This window comes from Lagopus muta, chromosome 21 (genome assembly GCF_023343835.1).
Source record: "Lagopus muta isolate bLagMut1 chromosome 21, bLagMut1 primary, whole genome shotgun sequence".
In the NCBI taxonomy this organism is placed as follows: Eukaryota; Metazoa; Chordata; class Aves; order Galliformes; family Phasianidae; genus Lagopus; species Lagopus muta.
Genome location: NC_064453.1, coordinates 6449433 through 6464125, shown reverse-complemented (window position 1 = coordinate 6464125; position 14693 = coordinate 6449433). Strand labels below are relative to the sequence as shown.

The window sequence follows — 14693 nt, the reverse complement described above, 5'->3', positions numbered from 1 at the left end:
GGATGCACGCGCTCGTGCCCGCGGTTCCATCTGCGCTCGCGCACGCGTTGCGCGCACCCCCCACTTCCACGCGCGCACCCCGCACGTGCTCCCCACGCCGCCTCCCCTCCCCCGCCGCCACGCGCTCCCGCCCCCCGCACACCCCCGCCGGGCCCCCCTCTAGGCCACGCCCCTCCCGAACGCCGCGCCCCCCTCCGGCCACGCCCCCTCTCCCGCTCCACCAATGGCCGCCGCCTCGTGCCGTGCCGCGCTCGCCCCCCGCGCTGCCTCTTAAGCCGCTCCAATGCCCCCGCGGCGGCCGCGCGACATCGCTCTGCTGCCCCGCGCCGATCCGACGCCCCCGGAGCGACATGGAGAGCGGCAGCAAGGTGTGCGGGGCCGGCGGGGGGAGCCCGGCGCGGCAGGGGAAGGAAGGGAGTTATGCAACGTGGTGCGGGGGGAGCGCGGGATGAGGGAGCATGGAAAAACCCCAACGCGCCGCCGGGATGGGAGGGGGTGGGGAGGGCAGCGCCGCCGGAATGGAGCTGAAGAAGAGTAAAAAATAGGGACGGAGCGCTGGGGGGAGAGTTGGGTACGGAAAGACTTCGGTGTTTGTCGGGGGAAAGCAGCGCGGAAAGGTCGCTGTGCGGTTCCCCTTCGGGGCTGAGCGGGGAAACGCGGAGCGCTCCGCTGCGGCGGATCCTCGATGCGAGGGGAACGTGAAACTGACGCAACTTTTTTAGGAGAGGAAGAGAGCCGATGGCGGCGGCGGCTGGCGCTGCCCCGCGTCACCGAGCGGCGGATCCCCTGCTGCTGCCCTTCTGGGGTCCGCGGTAGCGGCCCCTGCGATGGGGGACGGCGGGGGGCGGCTCTGCTTTCCCGACCCAATTCCGGTCCCGAACGGGCTCTGTGCGTTCGGTTTGTGCCGTGCTCTGATCCGCCGTTGCGCGGTGGTCCGGGGCTCTGCTGGTTTGGGGGTTGGAGGGGTGGGAGAGCCGTTCTTGGCGCTCAGGGCTTTGCGTAACAGAACTCCGCGGGGCTCCTCCAACGAGCGGCGATCCCGCGCTTGGGAAACGTTGAGATACCCGTCCATGTCCCCGGCTGACCTTACTGAAAGAAAATATAACAGAGAGCGACGGCGTTGACCCATTTTCCTTTCCGTCGCGGAGGCCTTTCGGCAGCAGCAGCCCCCGAGCGCGTCCGCGGTGCCGGGGGGGGGCGGGCTGTGGGAAGCGCTGTGTCCCCGCATTGCCGCGGCTGAGCCCGGTGCCACATCCCGGCCGTTGCATGCCGTCCCCAAATGGGATCGGAGCGCGGTCGGTGCTGTGCTGTGCTGGGGGGGCTGCGAAGTCGCCGGGCAGAGTTATTTTCTGCTGCCCGCTGCTGCGCTCCCATCGCCCCACAGCCTCACTCCGTGACCTTGCTGGTGGCTGCCGAGGCAGGGGGGGATTTACTGCACCGGGAGGGATTTGTGGGACTGCAGTGTGTGGGACTCCCGATGGCCGAGTGTGTGACAGTCCTGTCCTTACGGAAAGTTCCAGTCGAGATCTTTGTGCTGTTCCCATCTTTGGACTTCTTTATTTTGGTTTCGTCTTAGTTTTTGAGTTGTTTGGAGGATTGTTCACTCCTTCATCCCGTTGGTGCTCCCAGTGCTCCATGCTCACACCCAGCTGTTGTTCCCCATCTTCTCTGTGCCCATGGTGGACGCGGGACAGGAGCTTGGTCCTGATGAGGGTTAACAAAGCAGCGCTTTCTGCGCAGCTTGACGAGAGTTTCCCACGCCAGGCGGCCACTAGAAACTGGCTTTTTTTTTTCTTCCCCCATGTTGAGCCTCTCCTTTCATGGCCAGGCTCCGTGCAGCACCCCTCATGGCCACTGACTCACGGCTGCCCGGGACCGCGTCCAACAGTTGGGCTCCTCCTGAGCACAAATCCCATGATTTCAGCTGAAGTGTCTCGCTCATTCCCATAGGGCAGTGAATTAGGGTCACTCCAGTTGGTTTGGATTTTTTTTTTTTTTTTGGTGGACATCCCCCTGCCTGGTGCAAAGCAGAGACTTTCACTCCTTGAATGCACTGAGGCTGTGTGCCCCACTTCCTCCTACACCCCATGCAAATGTGGTGCTCTGAGCAGCACAGCTTTCTGCAGCTCGCCCCAACCCCCTGCCAGAGAAACCCTTTAGGGGCTGCCAGCATCTTCCTGGAGCAAAGTTCATGGCGGCAGCCGGCAGGCAGCACATTCAGCTCCTCGCTCCCTTCCCAAAGCCTTCCCTGCCAACACAACGTGTGACTCACCGGCGCTTCCTGCTCGTCGTGACATACGTGGGACCGATGGCACGCGGTGCTGGACGTGCAGACTGGCGCTCGCTGGCCCGCTCCTGCTCTGGGAGAGCACTTTACTGTGTCAAATGGGGCTGGAATCACCACCCTTGGAAGGGAAAGAAGCAAAGCACAAAGCATTATTTGCTTTCTTAGGTGTTGATTAGAGCACAGGGCGCTTCTTGCGTGCGCTGTGGTTGTGCAGAGGTCGGCGCTGGGAGAGGCGGTGGCACCACGATCTGCTCTTTAACTTGCTGGCAGTGCTCCTCACCCTGTGTTGCAGCTCTGCAGCCTGGTGCTGGGCTCCTTTTGCCGTGGCTGCTGGGAGCTGGGCTCGCTCTTCTCAGACATTTTGAACAAAGCCGAGTGCCCAAACCTCCCGATTCCCTGGGAAGCCAATTGTTGCGTTCAGGCCAATCCTAATTAATGAACTTAATTAATGGCATGCTGGCTTTATTTCCTGAGGCAGCCTGGGGTCCTGTTGCTGCTCTTCCCACTGAACTTCCTAATTCCTTGTTATGGCAGAGAAGGGCAGGTTGGCAGGGGTGCCAGTGAGCTGCTGCCAATTGCTCTGTACTGCAGTGTGCGCCCCTCGGTGTGTCTGTGTGCTCCCAGGCTCGGGTGGGTCCTGCAACACCAGGTGCTGCTCAGTGCTGGAAGTGTGCAGGGCTGCACCTCTTCTGCTCGCCTGGCATGTGACAGGAGCTGGGTTGGGGATCCAGGGAGTCATGAGCAGCAGAAGGGTGTGGGGGATCTGTGGGAATGCCCAGCGCTGGATGGCTGCTGTGCTGGGTCACCTGTGGTTTGGGGACTTGTCTCAAGTGCACTCAGTAATCACAGAACCACAGCATGTTGTGAGTTAGATGGGACCCGCAGGAATCCCGGAGCCCAATCCGATGGCTGCACACAGCAATGCCCAAACCCAGTGGCTGCAAGCGGTGTCTGAGTGCTCCCAGCATGGGGCCGTGCCCACTGCCACCTGGGGCAGAGCGCTTCCCTAACCCTCACCCTGACCCTCTGTGTGATAGCAGAGGGGAAGCCAGCAGGCGGGGAGCAGCTGAGAGCTGCAGGGTTGGAAGCAGGGAGGTGGTCAGTCGGAGCATGGCATGAGCTGAGCTGCCGGCGTTGTGCCAGGGCAGCAGGGCAGGTGCCCATGCGGGAAGCAGGCGGCTCCCACACGGCGCTCGTGGTGACCCAGAGATGGGTAGTGGCCAGCGGGAAGGAGAAGGAAGGCTGCTGTGGGTCCTGGGGCTGCGTGCTCCCGTGAGGCCCCCCGAGCCCTGGAGAAGGGGCTTTAGGTTCACGTGAATGTCCCTAAGCTGCTTAACCCACCCTGGGAACTTCAATCCCATTTCTCGGGGCACCGAGGCTGGGCTGAGCAGCAGGGAAATCTCCTGCCTGGGATAATTGGGCCATTGATGGAGGTGTCCAAGTGCTGGCCTGCCCTGACCTTGCTCCAAGACAAGCCTCCGATTGTTGCTGTAGCTTAAGCAGGAGAAAGGGGAGGTGGGCGAGGGCTTGCCAAACAGCCAGAGGCACTGAGGTGTTGGATAATCGCTGGGAAACGATGAGCTGGGCTCTGACAGTGCTTTGTTAGTGGCGAGGCATCCTCACGCGGTGGTGGGATGGAGCTGTGGGGCTGGCTCCAGGTTTGGGTGGCTCTGCTGCCCTCGGTCAGTTCGTGGGGAGCGCTTTGTGCCCCCAATTGGAGAGAGTAGGGGCGCAGAGCCTTGTAGCATGGCCCAGGTGCTTGGGAGAGAGGTGGAAGCCACGGGCTGCTGCCATGTCCCCAGGAACGGAGGCAGGGCTGGGCCAAGACAAGCAGCGCTGAGCCGGGGACGTCGCGGTGCGCTCGGCCTGCGGTTATCTGTGCCTGCGGTGCGTGTCGTCACCCCGACGGGGCCACGCTTCCAGCCCCCATCTGGAGGCAACAAAGATTAAATAAATCCCTGGGATCCCAAAACGGCGTCGCGTCGTTCTGTTTGTTGTTCAGCCCACGTGCGTGTCAGAAAACCATGAAAGTCAGGGGAAGAAGGGGTTGGAGGAGGGGGGGGGGGGTTCCCTTTTATCTCCTCGGGGGCTCGGGGCACACGTAACCCTCTGCTCCTTCTCTCTGCAGATGACAGCTCGCCTGATGCTGGCTGTGGGAGGAGCGGTGCTGGGCTCGCTGCAGTTTGGCTACAATACTGGTGTCATCAATGCCCCGCAGAAGGTGAGAGCCGAGCGGTGCTGGCTGCGAAAACAAACACACCTCCGTCGCATCCGCCCTGAGCCTGGCCGAAATAGTACATCCTGCTAGGCAGCTTACCGCCCTAATGGGATTTGTTAAGGAGCTATTTAGCTCTTGTTCCCGGGAGAATTAGTTTCCTTTTTGCTCAGTATTTCGCCGGCTGTTTATGGGAATTGCATGCCTGTGCTGGAGAGGCTCTCGGGGTGGGTTGGTGTAACTTTTAACCTCAGCCTTAGCGAAGATTTTGGAAGCTAATTAGGATCTTGGTCGTGTCGAGCAGTGACTCCCTGCTGGGCAGCCAGGGGAGCTCTGGTGGCTGAGAGTCAGAGTCCAGGCACGAGGCACACCATGAGAACTGTGGCACTTTCTCTGGTGTGGCTTTGCTGGGCGAACGATGGAGGAGTTTGCGACAAGCCAGCCTGGGAGCGCTCACCCACACGGCCCCACAGATGGAGATAACAGCCCTGGTGGGCTGCCTGTGTGGGGAGGGGCTGATAATTACTGCTCCGGCAGAGGCTGTGGGATACCGCTGGGTTGGGGTTGCTGGAGCTGCCCAACCTCTTCCAAAAGAAAGTGGGGTGCCCCAGGCCTCCTGTGCCTGCCAAGCCTTCACCCTCCCCCCCTCCAGCCCCCCCCAGTCCTGACCCCCCCCCCCCCCCCCCACCAGCCCCAGGTCAGGGCTGCAGGAGGGCAGGTGCCTGGCGCTTCCTCTGCCTGCGCCCTTTCACCGCGGTGGGGGGATGCCCAAGAGCTGCCTCATCCTTGACTCAGCAGGCGCTGGGCGGTGGCGGCCAGGGAGAGGGAAGGCAGGGCTGGCCGTGCTCTGGGTGTGGGAGCAATAACTCACCTGGCCTGGGCTGCCGGGCCGTGGCGTGCCGTGCTCTATCCTCTGCCGGGACCTGAGCCTGTCGCCCAGCTGCTGGGCTCTGTGGGGCGGTGATGGTGGTCACAGTGGGGCAAAGTGAGATCCTACATGGATCCCCCAAAGGGAAGCTTACATTACCAGTTAATCGGGGTCTTAAAGGGTGAGAGCATCGTGATGCTTGGGGAAGCAGATATGACGGGGACCTTATGCAGCCACCAGAGGCCAAATGTCCCCAGGAAGGGACTGTGTGTTTTGGGACAGACAGGAAAACACAGGCTGTGTGCAAAGGATGATGAACAGCAGTAGGAATTTGCTCCTTTCTGTACCACGGTTAGCAGGAGCCAGGACCCTTCTGTGGCCAGGCATCTGGTGGGGACCTGGGGGCCCTGAGAAACTTGGGCTCCCCTGAACTGCCTTTTGAAGTTTTATGGCCCTGGAAGTGTTAGCTCAGAAATTCTCTATTGTGCTTGTAACATGCCCTGGGCAAAGCTCGGTTGCCAGGGCAAGGTGTTGAAAGACAAACTGGGCTTCAGCTGCTGCTCTGCTTGAAGGAACTGGCTGTTCCTGGGCTGTGGGGAGAGCTAAAACATCCAAACCTCCAAAGCACAATCCCGAATAATTAAAACTCTGAGGCAGAATTTGTGCCATGAGAGGATTAATCCTATTACTGGTGGGATTGGTGGATGGGCTGCAAGGTCTTCTGACATTGCATTAGAGCACAAATGGCAGCGTGTCACCTTGAGCACTGAAAAATGTGTGAAGGGGAAAAGACTGTATGCAAAAAAACTTGCCACACTCTGCATGCGTGGAAAGAGGAGTCCTTTGAGTGGAGGTGAGTGGCCTTGCCATCATGTCCAGGCGCCTGCAGCCCACCTGTGCTGGCTGATGGCCTTTATGCTGTGTGATGGGCTCTGCAGGGCAGGGGCTGGGGAGCGCTGTGTGCCTCATGCCTGAGCCGAAGGAGCAGTGTGGTGAGCTGAGGAGCCCTGTGTGACATCTGCTCTAATTTCCCTATCCCCAAAGCCCTGCGCAGGGCGGCTCTTGATGCAGTGCTGAGTGCTCAGGGACCTCGGGGAGCAGACGTGCTGTAATTACTGCATTGCATCAGCGCCCTACCTGCCTGTCTCGGTGCCTGGGATGGGGATGCGAGTCACTTCCTTACATCTCTGTCTTCCTGATGGCTGCAGGGACTGCTGTGCAGCCTGCCCTGCTGACCTCCTGCTGAGGGGGTGTAAGTGCATCCCAACTGTCCTGTGGGGTCTTCCCTTGGGGCAGCACCAGATTTGGGGGGGAAAGCAGAGAGATGTTTGGCAAGGGATGGGTAAGGCCTTCTCACAGGATGTGTTCCCCCATCTTGCAGAGCCTGAGGGATGATGTCCAGCTGTGCCCTCAGTGCTGGGGGCTCTGCTTCATGCAGACCTGCAGCACACAAAGGTCCGTGTGCTGTTTTGGTTTCCCGGGGCTGTGCTGTGCTCTGGGGGTGAGCCTTCCAGCAAGCTTTGGGATGCAGAAGAGCTGGGGAAGCACTTCGGGATGCCTTCTTACTGCAGAAATTGTGCACCAATCTCTTGACTTCAGCAATGCAGGCACAGCATGGTTTGCTTGCACCCGTCCCCAGTGTCCAGCAGCCTCACCAAAAAACAGCCAAGAAAGGGACCTTTCTTGCTGAGAGGGCTGAATGCTGGTTTTGTGGTCCTCCCAATATAGTCCATGCTGCTGAAACAGCTGCTTGTTCCTTGCAGGGTGGTGGTAGAGGTGATGTATAGAGAGAGCATGGTGTGAAAGCAGGTGAGGGCTGGTGAAAACACTCAGCTGAAACAAAGTAGGGGGAAGGAGGAAGGCAGAGAGGCACAAACAGCCTTTGCACATTGTAATACCTCCCCCTTGTTCTTCCTCTCCTGTTAAGCTCAAAAGGGTTTTTCATCCCCTCCCAGCAATCGGCTCATGTCAGGGTTCCCACTGGTTCCTTTTGCACAGGGAAAGGGGCTGGGAGGAGGGATTTGGAGTGCTGTTTGTTTGACCCCTTAGGCCTTCACAGTGCAGGGAGGAGCAGCAAAACCACAGCCCAGAGGAAGCAGGGCTTGGCCAGCTCTGGGGCATCGGCCATCGCTTGAATTCCTCTCTACTTCTTAGGAAGTGAGCTGCAGGCTTCTGGGGAAGGCAGGCAGGAATTTGGTGCGGCCTCTCCCAGTCACGTTTGTCTTCCCTGCGAGGCTGTAAAGCAATGAATCAGGGCTGCTGGTGATAAAAATTCCACTTGTGGTGTTCTGGAGAAGATCCACTGCAACCTGATCGAGCTTTGTGTGGAGCTGCATCCCAGGTCCCATTGCAGGCCCTATTTTTAGCCCCCATCACGCTGGTGCGTTCATTACATAAATTGTTAAATAACTGCAGCCACTAAATTCCTGGTAGAGAAGACAAGCTTATTGCTTCTCTGCCCAGCTTGAGCTTTAAACACAGCTTCCCTTCAACCATCTTCCTCCCTAACGCAATTTTCAGGTGTCTAATAATCAGGATTTGGGGTTTCGGGCCCTCCTTCATCGTCTGGGAAGAGAAATCAAGATCTTGAAGGATGAAAGCTGCTCTCTGCCGTGTGCACGGCAGGAAGATGGCAGCTCCGAGTTGTGCTGCTGCGTGCGGCTCAGTTAAGGCAGCGGGCTTTTCTTTTTGCTTGGTGTGTGCTCCAACCGCGGTTACAAATGCCTTGGTGACCTTAGGTAGGAAGAAGCCTCAGGACCCATCGCTTTGTGAAAGAGCTGCATGAAGCCCTTCCTCCACGCAGCCAGTGGAGCTCCTCTATTAGCAGGGACAGTGTCGGCGTACCTGCGCCCTTATTTCTCCAGGGCACAGGTGTGTTGTTCTGGGAAGGAGCCGCCTGTGGCTCTTGCTGGCTTGCTTGAAGCTCTCTGGCCGGCTGTGTTTCTTTAGAAATACACAGGGACCCATGCAGCTCTTGCAGCCCTGCTCAGCCCCTCTCTCTCGCTGCATCCCTGCCTGTCCGCGGTGACCCGAGGAGCAGCCCGACCTTCCTGCAATGGCTTTGGAGGCGTTTTGGCAGCGCTGAGCCTTGGCAGGACGAGCCCAAACCTGTCTGGCTGCATTTTCGCTGCGCATCCCGTCAGGTTTCCTCCCAGATCTGAGCCGTGCTATCAGCTTGCTGCCAGCCTGCAGCTGGGTGGCTCCCATCTAGTGGAAAGCAAAGGAGTGCTGGGTTTAATGGGAACGTGCCGGCAAACCAGGGCTTGCTCGGTGACACATTGTCTTGTGATGGGGAAGAGATGGGCCAAGCCTTGTGACTGAGGCTTGCAGGGCGGTGGGGAGCTGCCCGCAGTCTGTAGGTGGCTGGGCTGAGGCCGAGGAATTCATGGCACTGGTGATGAAGATGAAATCTCGAGCAGCAGGAGTGGAGGAGGACTTGCCCAGCCTTAGCAGAAGGGTGTGTGGGTAATAGCTGGGGAAAGCTTTGAAGGGCGCTCGGCTCTGTGCCCACACCAGCCTGGCTGTCAGCAGCGAAGATGCCCTGCTGCCAGGCGATCCCAGCCTCCTCGTTTGGGCTGCAGCACCGAAATCATGGCAGGGTTGTTGTCCCAGGTGTGGAGGCACAGCTGCCTGCGGGGAGGAATTAGGATGGCCGCGGCTGTGATGAGGCCAGGAGTCTCACTCCTCACCGAAACTGGGAATGGGGATTTTGGCCACTGGCAGAGGATGTGAGGCTCGACGCAGTCCATCTGAGCAGCCGCATGTGGCTGTGGTGTAGGAGCTGTGCCTGGGCCGACACCGGGCTGTGCAGCCAGGGCTGGAGCCTGTGGTGTCTGCTCCACTTCAAAGCGAGCCTGGGCAAAGCTTTGCATCCTGCAGCTGGTGAACCCTGCGCTGTGGTGCCAGGGGGATGGGACGGGCCACAGTGTGCCTGCACCCAGGGTACCTGTGTTGGGCTGTCACATCCTTCCTGAGCCGACAGTGCTTGGGGTAAGGTGTGCTGGGGGCTGTGCTGCATCCACCGTTGCAGTGGGATGTTGTCGGAGCTGTGGGTCTACCCGTGTGCTGCTCTTCATCAAGGAAATGCTGTGTGTTGGGGCGGGCTGTGAGTGTGGACGTGCCCAGCCTGCACAGCACAGCTCCATAGGCAGATGTATGTGAACCTCTTGGCGTGAGACAGCCTTACCCTGTGGTTTCACTTCTTCCCCCTTGCAGGTGATTGAAGACTTCTACAACCGCACCTGGCTGTACAGATATGAGGAGCCCATCAGCCCTGCCACCCTCACCACGCTGTGGTCCCTCTCTGTTGCCATTTTCTCAGTTGGAGGCATGATTGGATCCTTTTCCGTGGGACTCTTTGTCAACCGCTTTGGCAGGTGAGCACCAAGCATGTGCCGCCTCCCCTGGTGGCGGGGCCTGGCTCTGGGGCTGACGCCTTGCTCATGAGACCATTCTTCCACCCTCTGGAGCCTGTTACTGCCTGTGCTGGGAGTTGGCAAGCCTTCTTTCCTGGCCTCCCCAGGGCTTGGCCTGCTGCGGAGCTGAGCCCTTTGCGCGAGCCAAAAGCGTGTAGTCTGTCCCTTAATAGCTTCCCTGTTGGCCTTTTCAGAGTCTGCTGTTTCAGCTAAGCATGTATCAAAACGGCACTGTTGTGCTCCTTAGGGCAGCATCTGTTTAACTGTCTGGCTGTCACGGGGCAGCATCAGCCTTATTCTACCGAACCCTGTGAGTGCCTCTGCTTCCCAGCGGTGCGTGGCCATGTGCCTGCACCGCCTTGAAGGCTGCAGAGACAGATGGTGAGCCCTGCGTGGTGCTTACGCTTCAGCCTTGGATGCTTTCCTGCATGGGGAATGACTGTGGACACCTCCCTCATGCATAGTGTTGGTGCTTGGTTTCACGTGGCTAAACAACCCCTCCCAATACTCCCTGCAGTCTGATGTTCTCATCTCCTTGCTTCCACAGACGTAACTCCATGCTGATGTCAAACGTCCTCGCCTTCCTGGCCGCTGTCCTCATGGGCTTCTCCAAGATGGCTTTGTCCTTTGAGATGCTCATTCTTGGCCGCTTCATCATCGGCCTGTATTCCGGCCTCACCACTGGCTTTGTGCCCATGTACGTGGGCGAGGTGTCACCGACCGCGCTGCGGGGCGCGCTGGGGACCTTCCACCAGCTTGGCATTGTTTTGGGCATTCTCATTGCACAAGTAAGTGCTGTCCGGGGGTCCGTCTGTCTGCAGCACTGTTTCTGGACAGTCAGTGTGTTGTTGATGCTGTGCTGGTCTCAGATGGCCCAGGAGCATTGCTCTGTACCTCTGTACAGCTCCTCGGGAAGAGCGAGGGCTGGAGAGATGGCGCAGGGCTCAACAGGCACAAGGATGAGATAACATGTAGGGTTTGAATGCCCAGCATCAGGTTGTAACATCTAGAGTCTGCTTGGGCAAAGCATGGTGCTCTGCGCCTCTGGTAGGCGCATTGTGAGGCTTGAATGTCTGTGTGTGCCCCACAGAGCGGAGCTGGATTGGGTTTGCAGTAAGCTGGATTAAAGGAGAAGGGGAGACTCCACAGCACTGATGAGGCTCAAAACTTCTTGTTCTCAGGTGTTTGGCTTGGACTTGATCATGGGAAACGACTCGCTTTGGCCGCTTCTCCTGGGATTCATCTTTGTCCCTGCCCTGCTGCAGTGCATCATCCTCCCCTTTGCCCCTGAGAGCCCTCGATTCCTCCTGATCAACCGCAACGAGGAGAACAAAGCCAAAAGCGGTGAGTGACTCTCATCCCTGAGCTTATCTTGCCATGCATGGGGCCCTCAGCTGCTCCTGACCTGGCCTTCTGTCTCCCCTCAGTCCTCAAGAAGCTCCGAGGCACAACAGATGTCAGCAGCGACCTGCAGGAGATGAAGGAGGAGAGCCGGCAAATGATGAGAGAGAAGAAGGTCACGATCATGGAGCTCTTCCGCTCTCCCATGTACCGCCAGCCCATCCTCATCGCGATCGTGTTGCAGCTGTCCCAGCAGCTCTCAGGGATCAATGCAGTGAGTGTGGGGCTGGGGACCCCCTGTGGGTCAGCTTGTTTCACCCAGCCACAGGAGCTGGGTGCAGTGTGCATGGCTTGTGGGTTGGTGCCAGCCCCAAGCTGAGGTGACTCCTTTCCTCATGGCACATCCTTTCTGTTTGTAGGTTTTCTACTATTCCACCAGCATCTTTGAGAAGTCGGGTGTGGAGCAGCCTGTCTATGCCACCATTGGCTCTGGGGTGGTGAATACAGCTTTCACTGTTGTTTCGGTGAGTTGAGGCCTCCACCTCACCTGAGAGCTTTGTGTTGGGCTGGTGGGCTTTGTGGAGGCGGGGAGTGATGATTGTGTGATGTGCTACCTGAGGAAGTATGTGCAGGTAGGGAGGGAGAAGGGAGGAGGAGATTTTCCCCAGCTGGAGGTGCTGACAGATGTCTTCCCACCCGACAGCTCTTCGTGGTGGAGCGAGCTGGACGCAGGACCCTTCACCTCATCGGCCTGGCGGGGATGGCGGGGTGTGCAGTGCTCATGACCATTGCTCTGACGCTGCTGGTGAGTGGTGGGGGCTGGGGGTGGGTGGGTGGGAGGATGCCCTGCACACCACTGCTCATTGTGGTGGCTTGTGGGGAGGTGGACATCCTTCCTTATCTCTAACCCCTCTTCCCAGGGATCTGTGTGGTCTTCTCTGCAGATCTCTCTTGGGGTCCCGGAAACACCATTTCCAATCCAGAGAAACCCTATGGCTTCTACTAGAACCATGCTTGTCTGCAGTCTCACCTGTGCTGGCCGCACACTTTGTCAATCCCTATGAACAGCACTCACTGACCTGTTTTCTCCCTCCTTTGATCTAGGACCAAATGCCCTGGATGTCCTACCTCAGTATCGTTGCCATCTTTGGGTTCGTGGCCTTCTTTGAGATTGGTCCAGGCCCCATCCCTTGGTTTATTGTGGCAGAACTGTTCAGCCAAGGCCCTCGTCCTGCTGCCTTTGCTGTTGCTGGGCTGTCTAACTGGACCTCCAACTTCATTGTGGGCATGGGCTTCCAGTACATTGCGGTAATCATCTCTTGTTCTCTGGGGCATGGGTTTAGGGGTGTGTGCAGGCAGCCCAACATTACACCAGTTGGATTATGAACGTAGACAAGATTCCTGAGCCCTAAAACCTGTATTAGGATTGTGACTCGGGTTTGCTTTCAGATTGGTATGGGAAATGCTCCTAGGGATGAGGCATAGGGAAGTCACATCCTGGAGCAGGCCGGCACTGTTCTTGAAGCAGTGGGTACGGGCAGGACAGTCACTAGATGACAAGTCCCTCGGTGGGGAGGGCTCAGGAGGTGGTGCATTGCTTTGTGCCTGGCTCTGGTGGATGTCTGCACTCTGGCAGCCCCAGCAGGGCCCCAGGTTTTGCCGGCTCTGTCCACGTGCTCACTGCTTCTTGGTGCTCTCCTTTTCAGCAACTCTGCGGCTCCTACGTCTTCATCATCTTCACGGTGCTGCTAGTCCTCTTCTTCATCTTCACCTACTTCAAGGTGCCGGAGACGAAGGGCCGGACCTTCGATGAGATCGCCTCCGGCTTCCGTCAGGGGGGTGCGAGCCAGAGTGACAAGACCCCGGATGAGTTCCACAGCTTGGGTGCTGACTCCCAGGTCTAACCAGCTGCGGCGTGTCCCGTCTCCTCCGAACCTCCTAACTTCTCTCCTGAGTGTTTTTAATACTTGTACAGAAACGAGGAAGGAGGGAGCGGGGGGGTCTGGCTCTTTGCATACGCTCCTTCTCCAGACTCCCCCACTGGCCGCCTGGTTCATCAGTGACTGACTGTATTTTTGCTAGGAATGATTTTAGCTGGTTTCAAGTCCAGGATTTCAAAGCCGATAGATTCAGCAACAATGACTAATGTTTTAAAACCAACCAAGCAGCATCCTCCAGCCTCTGTGAGCAGGAGGGTGGCTCCCTTTTTAAGGAAGAGATAGGTTATTTCATGCGAGAAATCACATAGCGGAAGTTTTTAAAGCTGGAAACTTTTTTTTTAACATTCTAATCGTAGTGAAATCGTGTAATTTGACTAAGTCTAAACCAAGATTTTTTTTTTAAAGTTATTTTTTAAAGCAGTCTAAGATTTCAACCCCCCCATTGGTTTGTGGATGGGAATTCCTTGCCCTCTGGGAGCGCCTTGGGGCAGCGCTGAGGATGAGAGGTGTGGGCGCAGCCCTGCTCCTCTGTCAGGGCCGAGCGCTTCCCCTGGAGCAGGCTGGGGAGGTCGGTAGTACTGGAGAAGGGGGCAGAGCACTGTCTCCCCTGGTGCAGGCTCCTGGAACGGCTCCTCACCTTTCTGAGCAGAGGGCTGCGTGCACTTCCTCGCCTGGATTTCATCTGTTCTCGTGCTGGCTGTGCGCTCGGGTGGGCTGAGATGGGAGGGGAGGGGATCTCTTGGTGTGTTCTTGGCAATATTTGCCTTATTGGTCAACCGTGGCACGAAGTGCTGGCGGAGAGGAGCAGGGGTTCAGCAGCAGCGCAGAGCTGCGGCCTCAGCCTTCCCTGGCACCACGCTGTCCCCCGGAGCCCCGCGGAGCTGGGAGCGGGCGGCCGTCCCACGCTGCAGCACACCTTGCCCATCGTCACCACGTGGATCCCAGAGCCACCGAACGTCACCACACGGATACATTTCCTGCTCTGTGTATAGACTGGAAGATATTTATATTATATATATTTTTGTTCGATGGTGTTAATAGTAGATGTTAAGTTATAGTGCTTCTGATTGACAAGGAACTGTACTGTAAATATTCTCGGAGTATATTCACAGTGTATAATGTATACAAAAAGGTACAGATGCAAAGGTTTAGTCTCTATAGCAACTCTAAGGAAAGCTTGTACATGGTTAGGATGACTTTTGTATAGTTAATTACCTGCACTGTAGTTGTATCTATTGCACTGAATTTTAGTCCTTAGTATATTAAAAACAAGAAATACTGTCCTTTTAAAACAAAACTTAAGAAAACAACACTAAAAGCAGCCCTTCTCCCCTGAGTGCAACTGTTGTAGGAGCTATGGCACATTTCCAAAGCCATGTGCAGTTATTTAATAGTGTTTTTTTTTTTTTTAATTTATTTGTCTGTTTTGGAAGTGAGTACATTGAAAATAAAGGTAGAAAAAAAAAACCCATGACAACTCATCACATATCTGTGCAGCATCCCAGAAACTGCACACACTTTTTTCTTTTTTTTTTTTTTTTTTCCTAATGTGCATAAACACAAGTGCCAAGAGAATGGAGAAAGGCGTGTGGTGTGCTAACAATAAACAGGAATGTATGCAGCGACC

General features: G+C 57.2%; 1 protein-coding gene across 1 annotated transcript; it reads left to right on the top strand.

Annotated features, from left to right (window-relative positions):
- The first annotated feature begins 203 nt into the window (after window positions 1-203).
- Window positions 204-14608, top strand: SLC2A1 (solute carrier family 2 member 1). The gene is made up of 10 exons (XM_048967552.1): window positions 204-368; window positions 4416-4508; window positions 9586-9746; window positions 10333-10573; window positions 10967-11129; window positions 11213-11400; window positions 11546-11650; window positions 11830-11931; window positions 12231-12434; window positions 12833-14608. The coding sequence occupies exons 1-10, from the start codon at window positions 351-353 to the stop codon at window positions 13028-13030; spliced, it is 1473 nt and encodes a 490-aa protein (XP_048823509.1). The 5' UTR covers window positions 204-350; the 3' UTR covers window positions 13031-14608.
- The last annotated feature ends 85 nt before the right edge of the window (window positions 14609-14693 follow it).

Excerpts from the sequence above, each read along its gene's own strand:
- SLC2A1 (XM_048967552.1), top strand. Across the intron at positions 11,401-11,545 it reads AGCTCTCAGGGATCAATGCA|GTTTTCTACTATTCCACCAG; the intron begins GTGAGTGTGGGG and ends TTCTGTTTGTAG. Across the intron at positions 11,932-12,230 it reads CCATTGCTCTGACGCTGCTG|GACCAAATGCCCTGGATGTC; the intron begins GTGAGTGGTGGG and ends CCTTTGATCTAG.